The 23,594-nt window shown below is 43.7% G+C and overlaps 1 protein-coding gene across 1 annotated transcript in view; it reads left to right on the top strand.

The window, feature by feature from the left end:
* abca12 (ATP-binding cassette, sub-family A (ABC1), member 12) overlaps window positions 1-23,594 on the top strand; it is a 253,058-nt gene that overhangs the window by 99,485 nt on the left and 129,979 nt on the right. Inside the window, exons 24-25 of the mRNA XM_060929010.1 lie at window positions 1,710-1,886; window positions 15,655-15,848. Coding sequence (XP_060784993.1) covers window positions 1,710-1,886; window positions 15,655-15,848 — 371 coding nt within the window. The remainder of the gene's footprint in view (window positions 1-1,709; window positions 1,887-15,654; window positions 15,849-23,594) is intronic.

The following is a 23,594-nucleotide window of genomic DNA, read 5'->3' as shown; positions in this document are numbered from 1 at the left end:
ATTTCGTTCAATTCAGTTGCATTTTACCAGAGTTATGGCATAGTTGCTAGCGGGGGATATTGTGCTCTCAGAGTGCTCTTGTTTTTTAAATATTCTTCTTATTACTACAGCAACGTGCAAAAGAAGCTAGTTCCTGTTATTATTTATACTTGCCATATGTCACAGCTGTAAACCATCACATATTCTTCTTATACTACAGCAAAGTGCAAAAGAAGCCAGTTCCTGTTATTATTTATACTTACTGTACATCAAAGCTGTAAACAATCACCACATATCATTTCCTCCTAATGAGACAAACTGTAGCCTGTTATTGAGAAAATGTCGCTTTATCAACTGAAAAATGGACATTTAGAATCAGTTTATTATTATATTTAGATTCCCCAAATCCATGTCAATGAGCTGTTACTGCTAGTGCATCTCAAAATATTGGAATATCGTGAAAAAGTTCATTTTTATTCGTAATTGAATTGAAAAAGGTAAACTTTCAGACATTCTATATTCATTACATGTAAAGAGAAATATTTCAAGCCTTTTCTTTTAAATTTGATGATTATGGCTTATAACTCAACTTTTCCATAATATTCACATTTTTTGAGATGCACTAGTATAGAATCGATAGCGTATCAGAATGAGCACAGTACAGCGGCTGTAAACATCAACTTAAAAGATTTAAAGTAAATCCAAAGCACAATAAGAGTTCACAAAGGTAAGGTGAGAGAGACAAAGTAATCAAGGGCCAAACATGGGACAGGTGAACACTGTCAGGTAACACGGGGGGTGGAGACAGGACATGATGCAGACTAAAGCTTGAATGAAATGAAAAAAGGGCTTGTCAAGATCAAAAACACATCTGAGAGCGAATTCATGTGATGATGATGATGATGATAATGGTGTGGTCATGATGATGATGATGATGATGATGATGACGATGGTGATGGTGGTGATCATGATGATGATGTGATGATGATGAGGATGATGATGATGATGATCATGATGACTGTGCTGATGATGTGATGTGGTGATGATGATGACGGAGATGATGATGATGATGATGACGATGGTGATGGTGGTGATCATGATGATGATGTGATGATGATGATGATATGGTGATGATGATGAGGATGATGATGATGATGATGACTGTGCTGATGATGTGATGTGGTGATGATGATGACGGAGATGATGATGATGATGATGACGATGGCAATGGTGGTGATCATGATGATGATGTGATGATGATGATGAAGATGATGACAACGACGGTGATGATAATGATAACATGATGATGCTGATGATGTGATGTAGTGATGATGATGTGATGATGGTGATGTAATTATGACATGATGATGATTTGATGTGGTGATGATGATGATGATGATGGTGGTGATGATGATGGTGACGATGACGGCGATGATGATGATATGATGTGGTGATGATGATGATGATGACAGTGATGATGATAATGACGATGTGATGATGATGGCGATGATGATGGCAATGATGATGATGTGATGTGGTGATGATGATGATGACGATGTGATGATGTGATTTTGTGATGTGGTGATGATGATGATGATGATGGTGATGATGATGGTGATGATGACGGTGATGATGATGATGATGACAGTGATGATGATGATGATAATGTGATGATGATGTGATTTTGTGATGTGGTGATGATGATGATGATGATGTCTCAACCCCTACAGGCTCCTATGAGCAGTGAAATGCTGAATTGCAGCGCAGTGGAAACTCTCTGGGAGCAGGTTGCTGAGGCAGTAGAGCTGAACAGCAGTGTGTTTACAGTCTGGTGTAATGATCATCTCCTCCCACTGCTCGACGTTTACAACAGCTCCGATTATCAGCCAGCAGCCCACAATATAACCGTGAGCCTTTTCATTTTTACGTCAAATTGACAAAGTTGTTATGACACATTATAGCCTCACTTTGACTCGGTGTGTCTGAAATCACACACTTCCATACTTACACATGCTATTTAAAAAAAAAAAATTATATATATATATATATATATATATATATATATATATATATATATATATATACACACATTTATTTTATAAATGTGTTCAGATTGAGAAGTATAGCAACATGCAGTGCACTATGAGACCTGGATGCTGTACTCAAAACAGTTAAAAAGTTTAGTGTGAAACACTGCATACTTTTTTCCCCTCAGTGGTCGCCATCTTAGCTACATAACAGAAGGACAAGGACCATTTATCTATTTTCACCCAGTTTTAGGAGGGCTTGCTGTAATTTCCATGTCACATGAAATGTCTCTATGCACACAAGCAAGAAAAATTAAACACGCATACATTTTTAAGAGGTGAGCAAAAAAAAAAAAAGTAAGCAGATATTTTTTGGTGGCTGATGCCATGAACGTGGTCAAGTGTTACGATCATCATTTCCAGTAAGTCAACAACTTGCTGTGTTCGATTTGATATAACATGTCAAAATTCATGCACTACACAAGTAAGAACATAATGTGCACAGAGTACTACATGGACGTGTACTAATGAGAGTGTTAGGGTTTAGCTGGGATTCGAACCTGGTTCGTTGGTGTGATAATCCAGCAAACCCCCACTAGGCCACCAGGGGGATGACTCAAATGCAGAGGCGTGAGGCGGAAGTAGAAAAAGAATCAAAAGGTTTATTTAAACTATATACACTATATACAGGGCAAAACAAAAGACAAAAAAAAACCAAAGAGTATAATCCAAAAGAAAAGCAAAGTGCAAAAATTCAAAAGCTAAGAAGATCATAAAACACAGTACAAAGGAAACTGGAGATAAACATAACAGCACAAAGACTCCGTGACAAGAGGACTGAACTCAGGGGTATAAATAGACAAACTAATTAAGGACACAGGTGAAGATAATTAGGCAATTAACACAAACACAAAACACAGGAACAGTGGCGGCCTCTAGAGGCCAAAATAAACACGACATGAAAAGGAAATAACAGCGGCCTCTAGAGGCCAAAACAGTCCTAGTCCTAACAGGACCCCCCCCTCTAGGAGCGTCTCCTGACGTTCCCAGGGCGATCCGGATGGGCCGAATGGAAGTCCCGACATAGTTCTTTATCAAGGACATCCCGAGCAGGAACCCAGCAGCGCTCCTCAGGACCATAGCCCTCCCAGTCCACCAGATATTGCAACCCGCCGCGGACCCGGCGGGAGTCAAGCAGGCGATTCACAGTGAACACAGTCTGACCCTGGAAGATGCGGGGGGGTGGGGGGTTCCTAGGGGCAGGGGCATACGTAGACGTCAGTACGGGCCGTAACAGGGAAACATGGAAAGTGGGGTTGATCCTCAGAGTCCGGGGCAACTGGAGCCGGTAGGAGACAGGGTTCACCCTGCGCACCACCTTGAAGGGGCCAATGTAGCGAGGAGCAAGCTTGCGGTTCTCCACCCGCAGTGGAAGGTCCTTAGTGGACAGCCAAACACGCTGCCCAGGGCGGAAAGCGTGTGCAGGTCTTCTATGGCGGTTGGCCTGAGTCTGGTTGGTTCTGGAGGTCTGTATGAGGGTCTTCCTGACCTTGCTCCAGGTCTTGCGACACCGTCTCACATATTGGTTGACCGAGGGCACCCCCGCGTCCTCCTCCTGGTCCGGGAACAGAGGTGGCTGGAACCCGAATTGGCACTGGAATGGCGACAGCTTGGTGGCCGATGACTGCAGGGTGTTGTGGGCGTACTCCGCCCATGGCAGCCAGGTGCTCCACGATGTCGGGTTATCCATAGCCAGGCCTCGCAGGGTGGTTTCCAGGTCCTGGTTGAGCCTCTCCGTCTGACCATTGGACTGTGGGTGAAACCCAGAGGAGAGGCTGGCAGTGGCTCCGATGACCTTGCAGAACCCGTGCCACACTCGGGAGGAGAACTGGGGCCCTCGGTCTGAGACGATGTCCTGTGGAAGACCAAAGACTCGGAAGACATGATTAAACAAAAGTTTCGCAGTTTCAAGAGCAAAGGGGAGTTTGCACAGTGGTATGAAGCGGCAGGCCTTGGAGAATCTGTCAACTAAGACCAAAATGACCGTGTTACCTTGTGACTCAGGAAGACCCGTGATAAAGTCGACTGCCACGTGGGACCAGGGACGCCGGGGAATGGTCAGAGGATGCAGGAGACCCTGGGGACGCTGTCGTGGGTTCTTGGTTCTGGTGCAAACCTCACAGGACAGGACAAATGACCTTACTTCCTTCTCCATGTTAGGCCACCAGAAGCGTCTTTTCAGGAAGTCCAGGGTCCTCCGAGCTCCCGGGTGGGCGGTGAGAGGGGAAGAGTGACCCCACTGGAGAACCTTGGCCCGGGCTTGATGTGGGACGTACAAGAGGCCTGGTGGCCCCGTCCCAGGACCGGGGTCCTGGCGTTGGGCTCGTCGGACAGCCTCCTCAATACCCCAGCGGACAGGGGCCACAATCCGGGACACAGGGATAATAGGCCCGACTTCATTCTCCCTGTTAGTGGCAGAGAACAGTCTGGACAGTGCGTCAGGTTTGGTGTTCTTGGAGCCGGGGCGGTATGAGAGGGTGAAGTCAAACCGACTGAAAAACAGGGCCCACCTAGCCTGTCGAGGGTTCAGTCTCTTGGCTTGCTGGAGGTACTCCAGGTTCTTGTGGTCAGTCCAAACCAGGAATGGATGTTGTGCTCCCTCCAGCCAGTGCCTCCACTCCTCAAGGGCCAGTTTGACCGCTAGCAGTTCTCGATCCCCCACATCGTACCGGGACTCAGCAGGACTCAGGCGGTGGGAGAAGTAAGCGCAGGGGTGCAGCTTTCCTTCCGAACGTTGAGAGAGCACCGCGCCGACACCACTGTCCGAGGCGTCCACCTCCACGATGAATGGTTGGGAGGTGTCCGGGAGAACCAGAATGGGTGCCGTGCAGAAGCGGTCCTTGAGGTCTTTGAATGCCTTTTCTGCCTGAGGAGACCAGCCATAAGATCCACCTGTCCCTTTGGTGAGGTCAGACATGGGTGCTGCCACAGAACTGAAGTTCCTGATGAACTTGCGGTAGAAGTTAGCGAATCCTAAGAACCGCTGAACCTCCTTAACGGACTTGGGAGTAGGCCAATCCCGGACGGCCAGGGTCTTGGCAGGGTCCATTTGGAGTTGGCCTGTCCGTACAATAAATCCCAGAAAGGAGACCTCGGGAACATGAAATTCGCATTTCTGGGCCTTGGCGAACAGATTGTTCTGTAGCAGCCTCTGGAGAACCTGGCGGACATGGTGGCGGTGCTCCTGCACGGTCTTGGAAAAGATAAGGATGTCGTCGAGGTAGACAAAAACGTATAGGTTAATCATGTCCCTTAAGACGTCGTTGATTAGGGCCTGAAAAACAGCTGGTGCGTTGGTGAGTCCGAAGGGCATCACCTGGTATTCGTAGTGCCCAGACGGGGTGTTAAAGGCAGTCTTCCACTCGTCTCCCTGTCGGATACGGATGAGGTGGTATGCGTTCCGTAGGTCCAACTTGGTGAAGACGGTGGCGCCTTGGAGCAGGTCGAAAGCTGTGGACATCAGCGGAAGGGGATATCGGTTGCGCACAGTGATCTTATTCAGGCCCCTGTAATCAATACATGGTCGGAGCCCCCCATCCTTCTTGCCGACAAAGAAGAAGCCGGCTCCAGCAGGTGAAGTGGAGGGTCGAATAAACCCAGAGACCAGGGCATCTTTGAGGTATTCCTCCATGGCCTTGCGTTCTGGCTGAGAGAGTGAAAACAGTCTGCCACGAGGAGGGGTAGTCCCAGGGAGCAAGTCGATGGCACAGTCGTAGGCCCGGTGCGGAGGAAGAACGGCGGCCCTGCTCTTGCTGAATACCTCCTTGAGATCCCAGTACTCTGTGGGAACTTGAGATAACTCGGTGAGATCAGGGGGCTCGGCAGGAGACACAGGAGAGCTAGAGAGCAGACAAGAGGCATGGCATGCAGGGCCCCATTCCACAACCTGGCTTGTTACCCAGTCTATGCGAGGGTTGTGGCGAGTAAGCCAAGGAAGGCCTAGAATAACTGGGAACTCAGGTGAAGGAATCAGGTGCAGGGATATTTCTTCCTTGTGACCTTGAGACTGGAGGAAGACTGGAGAAGTAACTTGAGTGACTCTTCCATCACCTAACGCTTGGCCATCGAGGGCAGACACAGACAGTGGGACTTCAAGAGGTGCAGTCGGAATATTGATGCTTTGGGCGAAGTGAATATCCATAAAGTTCCCAGCCGCCCCTGAGTCTATCAAAGCTTGACAAGAGTGGACAGACTCACCCCAGGAGATGGAGACCGGGATGTAGATTCCTTGGCCAGGGAGTCCGGGAGAGAGGGTAGGCCCCGTCACAACCCTCCCTCGGCTGGACGGGGCGGTCCTTTTCCCAAGAGTTCGGGACATGATGCTCGGAAGTGACCAGGCTTGCCACAGTAGATGCAGCACTTGTCCCTCCTTCTGCGCTCCCTCTCAGATGCGGAGAGGCGAGTACGACCCACTTGCATGGGTTCTGGACAGTCACTGAAGGAGGTAGACGGTCTCCAGGTAGAGGTAGGGAGGCTGGGGGGGCTCAAGGCTTGGTGGCGTTCTCTCATCCTGTTGTCCAGACGAATAGCATGTGAGATGAGGGTTTCGAGGTCACTTGGGCATCCAATAGAGGCCAGACCGTCCTTGATGGGGTCAGACAGACCATGGTGGAAGGCTGACACCAGGGCAGTCTCGTTCCATCCACTTACTGCTGCGAGTGTTCGGAACGAGATGGCGTAATCTGCGACGCTTCCTCCTTGCCGGATGGACATGAGCTTTCGGGCTGCGTCGGTACTGATGTCTGCCTGATCGAAGACCCGAAGCATCTCTTCAGAAAACAGCTGGAAATCAAAGCACTCAGGTCCCTGTCTTTGCCAGATAGCAGTAGCCCAGGCTCGCGCCTTACCAGCTAATAAGGTGATCACAAAGGCAATCTTGCGGCGATCCGTAGTGTAGGTGGTAGGCTGAAGCTCAAAGGTGAGTTGACACTGGGTAAGGAACTCTCGGCACTCACTGTGCTTGCCGTCATACCTCTGTGGTGCAGGAAGGCTGGGTTCGCGAGGTGAAGAAGGCAGCATTGCAGGAGGCACTGGAGCAGGAGTGGGAGCTGGATCGGGAGCAGGAACTGGATCAGGAGCAGGAGATGCAGGCAGAGATGTCAGCTGTGCCAGGGTTTTCCCAATTTGCTGAAGCAGTTCCTCGTGGCGAGCGAGGGCCTCACGTTGGCTGGTGAGCGTACGTCCATGAGCGTCCATGGTCGCTCCGAAGCGTGTCAAAGCTGCCATAATTCCCTGAAGGTTGGCCGGGTAGACAGTTGAAGCAGCCTCTGCTGAGTCGGTCATGACGGAGTCTTTCTGTTAGGGTTTAGCTGGGATTCGAACCTGGTTCGTTGGTGTGATAATCCAGCAAACCCCCACTAGGCCACCAGGGGGATGACTCAAATGCAGAGGCGTGAGGCGGAAGTAGAAAAAGAATCAAAAGGTTTATTTAAACTATATACACTATATACAGGGCAAAACAAAAGACAAAAAAAACCAAAGAGTATAATCCAAAAGAAAAGCAAAGTGCAAAAATTCAAAAGCTAAGAAGATCATAAAACACAGTACAAAGGAAACTGGAGATAAACATAACAGCACAAAGACTCCGTGACAAGAGGACTGAACTCAGGGGTATAAATAGACAAACTAATTAAGGACACAGGTGAAGATAATTAGGCAATTAACACAAACACAAAACACAGGAACAGTGGCGGCCTCTAGAGGCCAAAATAAACACGACATGAAAAGGAAATAACAGCGGCCTCTAGAGGCCAAAACAGTCCTAGTCCTAACAGAGAGTATGCGAACTGAGACACAGCAAGTTTGTAAAACAGTGCACTTCTGGTGCATATGAAATGAAATGACATGTTGGACATCAAAATAAACACTTGCACTAATTTAGAGCCAGAGGGAATTACAGTGTGTCAAGGCAACACCATAAATTAAATCGTTTCATGCATAAATTGTTAAGATTATACATATGGAGATATCTTATTTCTTTAGATGTTTTATATTTACTTAAAGCTCGGATAGGTCATTTTGGAGAAACCAGTAAGAATAAGCTAGATTTTGAAAGTATCCAACTGAAAAATCCCACCCCCTGCCTTCGACCCTTCCTCCAAAGCCAGTCCTCTAAAACACATGAATGTGCACCGCCTGACTACTCTTGGAGGATGAGTCCACGAGAGAGTGTTGAGGAGGAGGAGCATAGTGCATTGCTGTCATATCCTACTAACTCATTCACATGTAAAAAAACACCTAGCATTATGATAATGAATGTAAACAATGAACTTGGCTAATGTTAGTACTGACAGCTGTGGAGTAGCTCGTTAGCTTTAGCAATTTGTCTGTAATATGTCTGCTAGCCTTGTGGAAGACTCCGGTCATGCACGAGTGCAGAGTGTGTGCAGATAGGCAGGCCATGCAATTATCTCATTTTATAAGAAGAAGAGAGAAGAAACCTTTATTTGTCACATGCACACTTCAAGCACAGTGAAATTCATCCTCTGCATTTAACCCATCTGAAGCAGTGAACACACACACACACACACACACACACACAGAGCAGCCACACTAGAGCGTCCAGGGAGCAGTCAGGGGTTAAGTACCTTGCTCAAGGGCACTTCAGCCCAAGGCCGCCCCACATTAACCTAACTGCATGTCTTTGGATTGTGGGGGAAACCGGAGCACCCGGAGGAAACCCACGCAGATACAGGGAGAACATGCAAACTCCACACAGAAAGGCCCCCGCCGGCCGCTGGGTTCGAACCCAGAACCTTCTTGCTGTGAGGCGACTGTGCTAACCACTACACCACCGTGCCACCCAATTTGGACCAATTGGACTTTTTACAGCCCTGTGACTGCCACAGATGACAGACTTATTCTTTTTTTATTGTCGGGGTATTTGATTTATTAGTAAAAAGAGAATTTTAAGAAATACAACAAAACATTTTCTGTAAAAAATGACATACCTGAGCTTTAAAATTACACAAGAATTTTTCTTCCTAAATATTACTTATATTAAAAAAATAAATTAATAATAATAATAATAATAATAATAATAATAATAATAATAATAAATGGGAATACTAATAGTAAAAATAAATCTTCCAGAAAATGTCATTTTTGACCAAAATATAACAGTATTCCTGTCATTATTATCTTGACACAATCAAGAACAGTTACATGACATTAAAAAAAAGAAAGAATAAAAAGACTCTTTATAGATTTGGATTCTTCACGTGAAATGTTTTGAAAAATATATACTCAGAAAAAAAATTTATTTAAAGGCCAAAAAAAGAAAAACCCACACATTTCTCTGTCATTATGGTGTCATACTCCACATGAGTCATACTCAACAGGTGTCATAAGTTTTTTTTTTGTTGTTTGTTTGTTTTGAGCTAACCTGTGAAATTAAATTTATATTATTTAAGGTCCAGAGAATAATAACGTATATAACTGTGATATCATAGTCAGTGTTGTAGTTTTCCCACACTGTCATAAATCTGACCTTTATGCGAGTTTCACACAGCAGATGTTCACTGAGCTGCAAAATCATTTATCAAAAGGTCCTTGTACCAGAACACAAACTTATCTCAACAAAGATGTGTCACATGACCCTGGTTTTGCAAACTGGTTTTAAAAAAATTTAAGAAACTGCCTTTTTGACAGACTATATCTCATCTCATTATCTCTAGCCACTTTATCCTGTTCTACAGGGTTGCAGGCAAGCTGGAGCCTATCCCAGCTGACTACGGGCGAAAGGCGGGGTACACCCTGGACAAGTCGCCAGATCATCACAGGGCTGACACATAGACACAGACAACCATTCACACTCACATTCACACCTACGGTCAATTTAGAGTCACCAGTTAACCTAACCTGCATGTCTTTGGACTGTGGAGGAAACCGGAGCACCCGGAGGAAACCCACGCGGACACGGGGAGAACATGCAAACTCCACACAGAAAGGCCCTTGCCAGCCACGGGGCTCGAACCCAGACCTTCTTGCTGTGAGGCAACAGCGCTAACCACTACACCACCGTGCCGCCCGACAGAATATATATGTTGGAAAAAACCTTTATAAATATTTCTGTACATTTATATCAGTTATATAGGTGACTGTGGTTTTTTTTCCCTAAGGGTCTCCTGTAGATAAAAACATAGTGTAAAAATAATAAAACACACTGTGTCATGCTTTTATAGGAAAATAATCAACAATGGAGTGTTGTGATGAAGCAGAGTTACTATAACCAGCCAAAAGTTAATTATTTTTCTATAACAGCACATCCTAAAGTGTTTACTTCCTCTTATAACAATGTATAACAATTTCCTAAATGATTACAAATTTTAATGTATTGAAGGAAAACATCGTACTCATTCAAAGTTGGAAAAAAACTTTATAATAGTTCTGTAGGTTTATATCAGTTACGTATATAAGCCAAGATATTTCATGTTTTGTTGGTCAATTTTAATATACATCCATTCCTGTGTTTCAGGCCTGTAACACATTCCAAAAAAAGTTGGGACAGGAGCAATTTAGGGCTAGTAATGAGGTAAAACAATTAAATAATGATGTTGTTTGAAACAGGTGATGTCAACAGGTGACTGTAATCATGATTCGGTACAAAATCAGTATCCAGGAAAGGCCTAGTCTTGTAGTACTTTTGTACTTGGGCAGGTCTTCATTCGCTAAGCGAATCTGCCTGCTCGCAGGTATCTCGCGTGGCGGCGGACCACAGGAGGCAGCACCAGCCGACTCGATCAGCAGTGCACTTCACTCCGTCGGCCAGGCCGCAACTTTCTCCAAGAAGATGTTGTAGATCGTCGGTTAACAGTCTATGCATGTTTAGCCTCGGGTGACCAGAAGATCTGCATCCATAGGTGGGGACCCAGTCCAACAGGCGTCTTGGAATTCGGTCATACGGCATTCTTGCGACATGGCCGAAGAAGCGAAGGCGATGAAGACGAATGATCGTTTCCATACTACGGCAGCCAGTTCTCTCCCTGATCTCATGGTTTGGAATGAAATCGAGAAGCCAAACCTTCAGCATTCTATGGAGACAGTTGTGGTGAAAAGCATCGAGGTGGCACAGTTAGTGTTGCTTAAGTGCCCACATAGCACAGCCATGGAGGAGGATTGTAATGACTCCACTCTCATATAGTCTGGCCTTGGTGCTGATCGAGATGCCACTGTTTCTCCAGATGTTGTTTAGGGAGTTAAATGTACTGGATGCAAGACCTATCCAGATGTCAATCTCCTTGTCAATAGTACCATCACTTGAAATTATTGAGCCGAGATAGCGAAAGTGATTTACTTGCTCGAGAGGATTCCCTTCTACCTCAGTATCTAATGACTCAGAGAGAGGGAAGGGATGCTGGTTGTGAATTTTTCCAGCAAGCATAGTTTTTGTTTTCTTTGCGCTAATCTGTAGGCCTGCTTCCTTGCCGTAGCTCACTATCAAGTCAGTTGTTTCTTGAAGACCGGCCGCGGAGCTATCCAGGACAGCTAAATCATCTGCATAGTCCAAGTCAGTGACATAGGATGCAGGGTAGCGCGAGCTTCTCCTCTTTTGGAGTAGGAAGCCTTCGGAGATGGATTTGTTCTGGATGGCTTTTTCCATAACCCAGTTTAAAACTAGGTTGAAGATAGGAGGAGCTTGAATGTCGCCCTGTCCCGTCCCGGACTTTACTTCGAACCACTCAGTGAGATCATCACTGATGCACACTGAACTGATGGTGTTAGTATAGAACGCTTTGAAGATGTTGATGTATTTCTTTGGTATTCCATAGTGTTCCAGGGTTGCCCATATGTAGTCTTGATTTATGGAGTCGAACGCAGCTTTGAAGTCTATGAAGTTGACACAGAGTGGAAGGCCATACTCCAGCGCACGTTCGATTATCACTCTTAAAGAGAAGAGCTGATCCATATAGGATCGATTTTTCCTAAAGCCGCATTGGTTTTCCCGAAGAGTGATATCAATGCCATCAGCCAACCTTAAAATGATGATTATTTGGAAGAGTTTGGAAGCAATGCAACAAAGAGTAATACCTCAGTTGTTCTCGCAGTAAGAGAAGTCTCCTTTCTTTCCAAGTTTTATGATCACACCTTTTAGCCAGTCAGAGGGCACTTGCTCGAAGCTCCATACTTTATCAAAAATGGGCAAGAGTTTCTCCACTGTTGCTTCACCGCCAAAGCGAAGCTCCTCATTGCTGATTTGATCAACTCCGCCAGCTTTGTTGTTTTTAAGCTTTCAGAGCGCGCTTTGGATTTCTTTGGCTGAAGGAGGGTGCATAGGGAGATCGATAAAGGCCCCTTCTTCCACCGGGTTCACGGGCGGTATGTCGACAGAATTCTCCAGTGTGGGGTTTAGCAAATTTTCAAAGGATTCCCTCCATCTGCCTAATTTCTTACCCTGGTCGACGATGAAGTCACCGTTCATATCTCTAACTGCAGTGGTATTCTTCTGCTTTTTACCAGACAGGACCTTAATGTTATGCCAAACTTCTCTTTGATTTCCACCGCTAGAGGCGTGCTGGAGTTTATCCGCAATTTGTGATGCCCACTTTTCGTCATCTTTTTGCACAATCTTCTTGACCTTTTTGTTAACCTGCGAGTAAAGGGCATAGTTTGCTTTGGAAAGCTTGATTCTCTTTATCTGATTACGCTTTTCAATGAGACTGATAGTTTCTGTAGACAATCGCTTGTCACACGCCTTCTTCAGTCTTTTCCCTAAAGTTTCTTTTGAGGCAGAATGGAAGGCATCTTTAGTGTGCTCCCAGTCATCCAGAAAGGAACTCAAGGAGACATCCACTGAGTGACAGTGTAGTGCCTGTTGATATGCTTCTCTTTCTTCACCATTCCTTAGAAGTTCTAAGTTGGGGAGGTAGAGTTTTCTGCTTCGTTTTTGGGCTGAGAGTTTCAGGCGTAGTTTGCACTTGATGAGGTGGTGAGTTGTACATATATCGGCTCCACGATAGCTCCGGACATCCATCAAAGATCGCCGCCAGCGTTTATTGACACAGATATGGTCGATCTGAGTAACAGTGTCACCTTTAAGGGAGGTCCAGGAAGCTTTGTGGATATCCTTGTGTTCGAATAGACTTCCTCCTATCACGTATTCCTGTAACACCGAGAAGTCCAGGAGACGGATACCGTTGTCATTCGCCTGGGTGTGATACGAGTGGCGTCCGATAACATTGGGCCACATGTCAACATCAGATCCAACTCAGCCGTTAAAATCCCCTAGAAGGATATGAATATCATTCTGGGAAATATACCTGTGAGCCTTTTCAAGATTTCTATAAAACAGGTCTTTCTCTTTCTCGTCCGCGACTTCCGTAGGAGCATACTCTACAATGACTGTGATATTCACCTGACAGCTGAAAAACCTTGCAAACATGATTCTGGCCGAAAAGGGTGTGAATGATATCAGGGAGGTCCTTAGATGTTTTGCGATTAGGATTCCGACACCATGCTCCTTCTCCGTCCCAGAGTAAATAAGAAGGGACCCATTGTCAAGAATGGTTTCACCGGACCCTGGCATGTGGGTTTCTGTGATGCCGAGAATGTCAATATGGTAGTTGGTGAAGGTTTGTTCCAGCTGATATAACTTGCTGGAATTACTGACAAGGGAGGTAACGTTCCAGGTCACAATGGATAATGGCCGTCTTGCGAGGCGTATTCCTGGATGTTCTTTATTCTCCATAATGTCTGATGCAGTAACATGTATAGATGATCTTTTACAACGACTACTACGAGTTACTACTGCGTCTTGAAGAAGTTACGATCTTTTTGTAGGTGTAAGAGTTAGACTTCTCCTCTGCATCCTTAGGGCGATGCAAATCTTGAGACATTGTGCTAGGGGCTTCCGATCGGGTTTGGCCGGTAGCAGTCATGCGAGAAGGACAGGCATTCTCTCCCGTGGTCACATCACGTGAACTTCGCAAAAAATATCTGTGAGTTTCTGTAGCAATATAGGATTTTTACAAGGTAGGGAAGCTGCCCCTACGCAAAACCCCCAACCTGGAGGGCCAGGGTTCCAAGGATAAGAGTATCACCAGGGGAAAGACGTGTACAGCCAACAGGTGATGCCAGATGTAAAAAGCAAGCAAGCAACTGGTTTTGAGGCACCAGTGACCTGCCTTCGCCCCTTCTCCTGTCGGTTTTAAATGGTTCTGCCACGGGAAGGCCAGAAGTTGGACATTTGGTTGACAGAAGCTGTATTTTGTGCAAGCCTTTAGGGATTTTATAGGAGTTAGAGAGCTTAACCTCTATTCTGCCCCCAGTGATATCAACCTTCGGAGCCTAGTCTTTGAGCAGCAAAGATGGGCTGAGGATCTCCAGTTTGTCAACAAATGCATGACAAAATGATTGAAATGTTTAAAAACAATTTTCCTCAAAGAAAGATAGGAAGGGATTTGGATATTTACAAACGATTCAAGGAATCTGGAGGAATTTTGGTGTGTAAAGGGCAAGGGCACAAGCCTAATCTGAACACCCATGAGCCCCAATCCCTCAGACGGCACTGCATCAAGAACTGTCATTCATCTATAGCTGAAAGAACCACATGGGCTCAGGATTACTTTGGAAAACTTTTGTCAAGCTACAATACAGAGTTACATCCACAAACACCAGTTAAAACTTTACTGTGCAAAAAGGAAGCCTTATGTTAACTGTGTCCAGAAGCACCGTCTTCTTCTCTGGGCTCGGAGGTATCTGGGATGGACCGTCACAGAGTAAAAAATGTGTATTGTGGTCAAACAAATCAGTATTCCAAGTCTTTTTTGGAAGAAATGGATGCTGTGTGCTCTGGACCAAAGACAAAAAGGACCATCCAGACTGTTACCAGGAATAAGTCCAAAAGCCAGGGTGTGTCATGGTATGGGGTTGTGTCAGTGCCCTTGACAAAGGCAACTTACACTTCTGTGATGGAGCATTAATGCAGAAAAGTGCACTGAGATTTTGGAGCAACATATGCTGCCTTCAAGACGACATCTTTCCCAGGGAGATTTCAACAAGACAATGCAAACCAACATTCTGCACACATTACAATGGTGTGGCTGTGGAAGAAGAGGGTGTGTCCCCTCTTTCCCCATTAGATGTGCGGAGAATTTAGAAATGAAAAATATGACCTCGTACTGTTGCACACCTTAAAACCTGTTTGCAGGAAGAATAAGACAAAATAACACCTGAAACATTTCATCACTTGGTGTCTTCAGTCCATAAACATATTTTAAGTGTTGTGAGAAGGAATGAAAATGTTATAAAGTTGTAAATTCTTTACCGTCCCAACTTTTTTGAAATGTGTTGCAAGAATTAGAATTGCAATGTTTATTTTGAAAAAAAAAATCCATGAGGTAAAACATCAAATAAAGTGCTGTTGTATTGTTTTTGCAAGCAAATACAGGGAAAAGAGGTTTTTTTTTTTTTTTTTACAAATCATTGGTTTTAATCTCAATTTTAACATAGAATTCTGGGATCGAACATGTAATAGCAGAATTTGGCCACTAGGTTTCACTGTATACACATATTTCCTCCATTTTTGACACTTTTCTTTATATCGTTTTGCACAATGTTGGATTATAATTGCTGTATGTGTTCTACACAGGGTATAGATCCTCAGTGGGTGGATGAAGCAGTTGCAGACATTGTGAGCTCTCTGGAGATGTTTTACTCAGCTGGTCTTAATGAGTCTCTGATGATGCAACATCTGTCACAAGGCCTGGTGGATCTCTTCAACCTGTCTTTCTCAGCAGAGGCAAATCAATCTGACTGGAGAGACCTGCTCTCCAAGCTACAGAGGTAATAAAATGATAAAACAGTCTATACGTGTGAGAATAAAACACACTGTGGTGAGCTGGTGTAGAAAAACAGTGAATGACAGAGTGATGTGATGATGAACCAGAGTCACTGTTTCGGTCACCATCCAGAAGTTGATTATTTTTCGATAACAGCATGCCCCGGAGTGTTTAATTGGTTTTATACTCCAGCAATTTGAAAACGATTACAAATTTTCACTTCTAACAAATGCTATTCAGCTTCTTTTTTTCCTCTCTCTTGAAATTAGGCAATCAATCAATCAATCAATCAATAAACCTGCAGCTTTTAATCTTACTAAGAAACCAGAACACATTTTTAGGAATATTAGTTTCATTATCAGGCAGATACCAGCACCAAATGGTGGATCAGACATCAGATCCTGTAACAAATGGTAAAGATTGGAGTTTGATATGGAAAAGAAATGTATTTCTGGAACTAGAAACATTTACCTTGACTTGTTTTTTTCTTTTCTTCGGATTGATTTGATTATATTTGTACTTTTTTGTGTGTGCGTGTGAGTTTAACTGCGACACGCTTCATTAAAAGTAGTATCTCTACTGAAGTTGTCAGTAGGAGTTCCTGAAGTTTACAAAGCACTGACACTGGAGACTCATTCCATATGTAAATGACTGATTGTTTATCGAAGAAGATGTTTGGTAAAAAATAACACACATATAACAGTAGAACAGCATGGTGTGGAGTGTGTTATTCCACTTGTACCACAGCGATTTGGAAATGAATACAACCTTGAAGTCATTAATGAACGACACGAAGCACATTTTAATGGTTTATAGTTCAATTTAATTTTGTGAGAGACAAGTTAGTTCCTGTTATCTATTACTTACATTATAGCTGTGATAAATAGGCATTCTCTCTCTCATTCTCTCTCTCATTATCTCCCTCTCATTCTCTTGCTCTCTTTCATTCTCTCTGTCTCTCTCATTATCTCTGTCTCTTTCTCTCTCTCATTGTCTCTATTTCTCATTCTCTCTCATTATCTCCCTCTCATTCACTTTCTCTTTCATTCTCTCTATCTCTCATTATCTCTCATTCTCTCATTCTCTCTATCTCTCTCATTCTTTCTCATCATCTCCCTCTCATTCATTCTCTCTCTCTCTCATTCTCTCTCATTCTTTCTCATCTACCTCTCATTCTCTCTCTCTTTCATTATCTCTCTCTCATGCTTTTGTCTAAGAAACTATAGAAACAATATTATAGAAACAATAACATATTAGAACAAGCACATTAACATAACATACACCTGTTGCAAAAATAATACACACCTTCTGAACAGACAGAATCCAGCATTCAAACTCACTGTTGTATAAAAGATAATTAATCAACACCTCATGACCAACCAGAACAGCAGTGTAGTATAAAGGACTTTTAATGACCTACTGGAACATAATGTTTTTTACCAGTTGTTGACCTTTTGGGGAGAAAAAAAAACCCAAAACAAAACAAACCCCCCCCCCCCCCCCCCCCCCCCCCCATGTGTTCTATCCTCATGACCAGAGAAATAGAACCCTCTTATGTGTATCAATTAACATTTCTACCAATAAACTCCACTAAAGGAAAGAGCAGGAGAAAGTGCATGCCTATTAAATGAAATGTGCAGCATGTCATTGTCGAGAAACAGATAATGGAAATATATTATTAGAATTTGCAGAGAAATGTGAAATTATCAGCCCACAGATTTCAAAGCAAATAAACAACCGGGTTCGTGAAATATGTGACAGTGAGGAATAATTACATTTTGCATTACATTCAATTTAATTCCTCACCTCAAAACTGGCCTGAACAGATAAAGTGATTTCTGTTGGTTGTTTGGTTGGTTATCTGTGTCTGGATGTGCTTGTATTGATTTTACTTTCTGTACACATTCCAATAATCAACTTAGTGATGATAATCACATTATGGACATCTTGGCAAATCAGTCAAGTTAGACTGCAGAAGCGTTATGCTATAAACTAGTGGCGGCTGGTAGTCTTTCAAACAGGGGAGGCTGGTCGGTTATGATATTTCCAGATTTTAAAAGAAAAAACATCAATTTTGCCCATACTCTTGCCTCTGATCTGGCTGATTGTTGGCAGCGTCACAAACTGTGAAATAACAGGTTCTTTTGGCCCATTAGCCTACTGTCCAATATACATGATGGTGGTGTTGGGTGGGGGGTATATTTTAACATTTTATATTTTAAAATTGTGGCATGTTGTTTAAAAATTGACCTCGGCTGTGTTTTTGTTTAAAAATGTTTTTCAAATTGTAGTGGTGTTTAATTCATATCCAGAAAAACATATATTCCAATATAATATACTCAGCATAAACATTTTAAATAGATTCTATATTTTTGGTCCATCCATGACATATTACTAAAGTAGCCTATTTACTGTTGTTGATGTGGGTCACTTGCTGTTAGCCAATTCACTTTCTCGTACCAGGAGAGCTGAAAGGAACGAGTATTATTCCCTACCTTTTTCACCAAGTCAATTTGAGGCGTTGGTCTACCCTGCTCTTTAATTTTAATTTTTTCCTCGAAAGGAAGACTGGCAAATGGCTTCGCCAAAATTAAATCAGCAATGCTTGGCATCCGTGTGCAGCTTTCTTGCTAGCTGACTAGCCCCCTCAAGTTCAAGTTCAGTCACTCAAACGACATTTCTGGAACTAAGATAGCAAACTTGACAACACTATATTTACACTTTATTTACAATGAAAATATATACAAACTAAAAAAGCTGGTAGAAACCGTATGTAATGAATGAAATCGAAATGTAAGCCGATCTCTTACAATACACCACAGCACTTACGAATCCGCATGGGACTGAACTGATGTTGCCAGATACTGCTGACGTTATCCAGCCCAAAATATGTTCAAAACCCGCCAAAATGCACTTAAAACCGACCAATTGGGAGGTAAATCGACCAATCTGGCAACACTGTCCGCTGCCTGTCTATAGTTGAAACGAGCTGTCAATCAAAGAAAATATCCGGCCGCTTTCACCAATCACCAGTCTCCTCGCGGAAACTGCCATGTCCCTCCCATGTGAGGCTCGGAGTCCGTGGGCGGGCATTTTCGCAGTATTTGTCCAATAATCGTCTTGCATTTTGAGATTGAAAAGCGCATAGCTCCCAAATGCCGTTGAAGTCCATTGAGGCTGGGAGTCCGTGAGACTCCGTGGGCGGATATTTTCGCAGTATTTGTCCAATAATCCTCTTGCATTTTGAGATTGACAAGCACATAGCTCCCAATCCACTGAGGCTGGGCTGCATCGCGCTGTCACGAGGGGGAAAAACTCACGCACACATTAGGCGAACTGGAGAAAGTTATAACGGAATGATTTCGCACTGTAGTGGGTTGAGCACATATATTTCTATGATTCTGGATCTGAAATAGCAATGTTATAAGGTCGGCTATAACATAAGCCTAGCGCAATTCATCCTACACGATGTTCGTCATTTTTAGAGGAGGCTGAGCCTCCCTCGTTGTCTTAGAGCAATCGCCCCTGCTATAAACATAGCTCACTAACCACAGAAGAAATTCCCCAAGTCTATAACAATACAAGAGCTGGTACTAAACTGTAGTAAAGGATGATGCTGTTAAACATACCTCCTTAGTTTGTCTCTTTTCCTGTGAAACTGACACGAGTGAACCTACAATAAGCATGCACCTTGTACTAATTATGTACTCTCAAAGGAACATAATTAGATAGTTGGACGATTACAAACATATGAGGGTACTTCAAAAAGTTCTCAGCCTCCCTCACCCAGAAACAGTAGACCTTTCTCACAGGAGAAAGATTGTTCTTGCATTATTTTTCAACATCGTCTCCTTTAACTTCAATGCACTTGGTTCACCGATGTTCAAGCTTCTCTATCCCTTCGTGGAAGAAGGTCATATCTTGAGCCTCCAGATCCTCCTCAACAGCATGGATGACTTCATCACTCTGAAAATGGCGACCATGCGAGTGGGATTTCACTTTGGGAAATGGATAGAAGTCAGACAGTGCCAGGTCGGGTGAGTAAGGTGCATGGGGCAACAGTTCAAAGTCACATTTGGCTGCTTCTGCTTCTGCCCCCTGTGCTGTGTGGATGGGTACATTGTCCTGGAGCAACAGCACGCCAGCTCGAAGCATTTTTTCTTTGACTGTTTCTTTCATTTGAGTTTTTGTGGACAGTGATATAAGGCTTTATAGTATACACTTATGCCCCAAAATGGGAATTACACCCCTTGTTTCTGGGTGAGGCCGAGAACTTTTTGAAGCACCCTTGTACATCAATTTACAAAGGTTGTCTGGAAATTTCTGTGGCTGAATTCTTGGAAATAATAATAATAATAATACTGTGATGACCTGGCGACTTGTCCAGGGTGTACCCCGCCTTTCGCCCGTTGTCAGCTGGGATAGGCTCCAGCTTGCCTGCTACCCTGTAGAACAGGATAAAGCGGCTAGAGATAATGAGATGAGAATGAGATAATAATAATAATAATAATAAGTCTGTGAGGATATGGTAAATGGACATGGGTCCCTCTTTACCAGAAAATATCAGGTTGGTGTCTGGCACAGGATAGACTACTTCGATGAGGGTAGATGGCCCCTCTGAGCCTTGGTTGGCAATACGTCTAGTAATGGTGGCACAATAAAACTACTGGCTGGTGGAAACCTTAAAAAACACACGTCACTGGATGAGAGAATGTCAAATACTGAATCTAACCCTAATGACGTCAATGGAACTGGAGCTTTATTGAAGGTGTCGCGTCCAACAAGTGTCCTGTGGATCAGCAGCACAGGCCCGGTCGTCATCCTGCTACTGCTGAACAATGACAGAAAAGATTAGGATGGTCGAAGGAGGACAACAGACGGTTGTTTGAATGTCACATCAGGAGTGAATTAGAGAGACAAGGATACAGGAAATTCACAGAGCCTCAAAAGTGACAGTCATACCCATCGTGACTGGTGCATTTGGAACCATCTCAAAGAATACAAAGACCTTGCATGGGAAGTTAGATCTACCTGACATCATTGGAAGTGCACAGTTATCGGCCATCCTCAGAACAGCTCGTGTTGCGGAAAGTGTTGTGTCTCTAAGTTGCAGGAAGTAGCCAAGACATGACTTAGAAGACCCAGTAGAATATCAAAGAACTGGAGAGAATCACATAATAATAATAATAATAATAATAATAATAATAATAGGTGGCATGGTGGCGGCACGGTGGTGTAGTGGTTAGCGCTGTCGCCTCACAGCAAGAAGGTCCGGGTTCGAGCCCCGTGGCCGGCGAGGGCCTTTCTGTGCGGAGTTTGCATGTTCTCCCCGTGTCCGCGTGGGTTTCCTCCGGGTGCTCCGGTTTCCCCCACAGTCCAAAGACATGCAGGTTAGGTTAACTGGTGACTCTAAATTGACCATAGGTGTGAATGTGAGTGTGAATGGTTGTCTGTGTCTATGTGTCAGCCCTGTGATGACCTGGCGACTTGTCCAGGGTGTACCCCGCCTTTCGCCCGTAGTCAGCTGGGATAGGCTCCAGCTTGCCTGCAACCCTGTAGAACAGGATAAAGCGGCTAGAGATAATGAGATGAGATGAGAGGGTGGCATGGTGGTGTAGTGGTTAGCGCTGTCGCCTCACAGCAAGAAGGTCCGGGTTTGAGCCCCATGGCCGGCGAGGGCCTTTCTGTGCAGAGTTTGCATGTTCTCCACGTGTCCGCGTAGGTTTTCTCCGGGTGCTCCGGTTTCCCCCCCACAGTCCAAAGACATGCAGGTTAGGTTAACTGGTGACTCTAAATTGACCATAGGTGTGAATGTGAGTGTGAATGGTTGTCTGTGTCTATGTGTCAGCCCTGTGATGACCTGGCGACTTGTCCAGTGTGTACCCCACCTTTCTCCTGTAGTCAGCTGGGATAGCCTCCAGCTTGCCTGCGACCCTGTAGAACAGGATAAAGCGGCTAGAGGTAATGAGATGAGATGAGATAATAATAATAATGCATTTTATTTAGAGGCCCCTTTCAAGGCACATAAGGACACACAATAAAAATCAAACATACAGTAGTAACAATCCAGCAAGGCATAAAATACAAAATAATAACATCAAATTGCAAAAATTATTAGCGCTGTTAGTCAAACAGAATAGGTAACTCTGAAAAGGTGTTGTAAGGTGGGATTTGAAGATTGGAAGAGAGTCAATATTACGAGAGTTCTAGAGCTGAGGGACAACACGACTGAAAGCTCAAAGCCCCATGGTGGTCAAACAAGGTGTAAGGAGATTGATGGAAGAAGAGGATCTAAGAGTACGAGAAGGTGTGCAGATGTGAAGAAAGTCAGAGAGATATGGAGATGCTCGGTTATGATGTGCCTTAAAAGTGAGGAGCAGAATCTTCTAGTTGATATGGTGTTTAACAGAAACTCAGTGAAGCTGTTGGAGGACAGGAGTGATATATTCTTCTGAAGGAGTTCTGCTAATGATTCAGGCAGCCCAGTCAGCTGAACTTTATGGAGGATTTTTTGAGGAAGACCAGAGAGGATAGAGTTGCAGTAATTCATATGAGATGTAACTAAGGCATGTATAAGAATAGCAGTACAGTGAGGTGTAAGAGACGGACGTAATCAATTGATATTGCAGGATGAGAATATGCAGACTGAGTGATGTTATTGATATGTGCTTCAAAGTGTAGAGTACTGTCAAGGATGACATCGAAGCTTTTAACCTGGGGGGGGGGAGAAACTGTCAATAGTCAGAGAAATACTGTTAGATTTAATAGTTTTAGTACCAACAAAATAGACCAGAAGGATGATGAGTCTATTTAGTTTTTCTGACTTTTAGCAAACATGCATACATCCACATCCGCCCATTATCTATAGACCCCTTTCACTGACGTCACCCGAAACCGGAAGTAAACAAACCCTGCGCCATATTGGAAGACCAACAAACTCGTGATTAGGGGGAAATAACGGCAGCGCGTGGTATTTGAACCCACGAGGCACTTGGATCATCAAAAACCTACAATGGTAAACTTTTGTGCTGTGTTAGGGTGTTCTAACAAAGCTGATGGGAAAGGTGAAAAGAAGTCTTTCTACAGAATACCAGCTGTGATTGAGACACAAGCAAACCAAGGAGCTTTCTGCCAGGAGACAGCGAGAGTATTTAGCTGCTTTATGCAGAGCGGATCTGAATACTTCTCGTCTACAACAGTACAGAATATGTTCAGACCATTTTGTTACTAAACATCCTTAATTTTATCACATTTATGTTATGTATTTCATTTCTTTCTTTTGTTTTAATTTTCCTCCCTCCATCCCTCTTTGGATTTTAAATATAGTTTTTCCCCATGTCCAAATAATTCAAATATATATAAATAAAAAGAGATAAGTAGTAAATAAAAAATAAATTATGAAATAAAAAAATCCATAACAGCATGAATACAGATTGCAAGAGTGGTCAAGTGCTATAATTTTTTTAACATGATAGTGGAGAATTTCATTTAATCTGCACTGATTATTATATGAAATATAAATGAACAAATTCTGAACAGGTCTTTCATAGAATGGAACAACTGTTAATGTAGTAAAGAAAACACTGTTAACATGTTAATAAAAGAAAATTTGCTGCTACATTTCAGGTGTAGTTTGTTTTATGTATATATGTACTTGCATAGATGTGTACTTGGTCTTCCAATATGGCGCCCTAACAAAATCTCGCGGTGCGGTGATGTCACGCAAAAGCCATCTATACTGCTTATCCGT

This window comes from Neoarius graeffei, chromosome 9, assembly GCF_027579695.1.
Source record: "Neoarius graeffei isolate fNeoGra1 chromosome 9, fNeoGra1.pri, whole genome shotgun sequence".
NCBI lineage: Eukaryota > Metazoa > Chordata > Actinopteri > Siluriformes > Ariidae > Neoarius > Neoarius graeffei.
The sequence above is the reverse complement of the archived record's forward strand: the minus strand, read 5'-3'. Positions and strand labels throughout refer to the sequence as shown.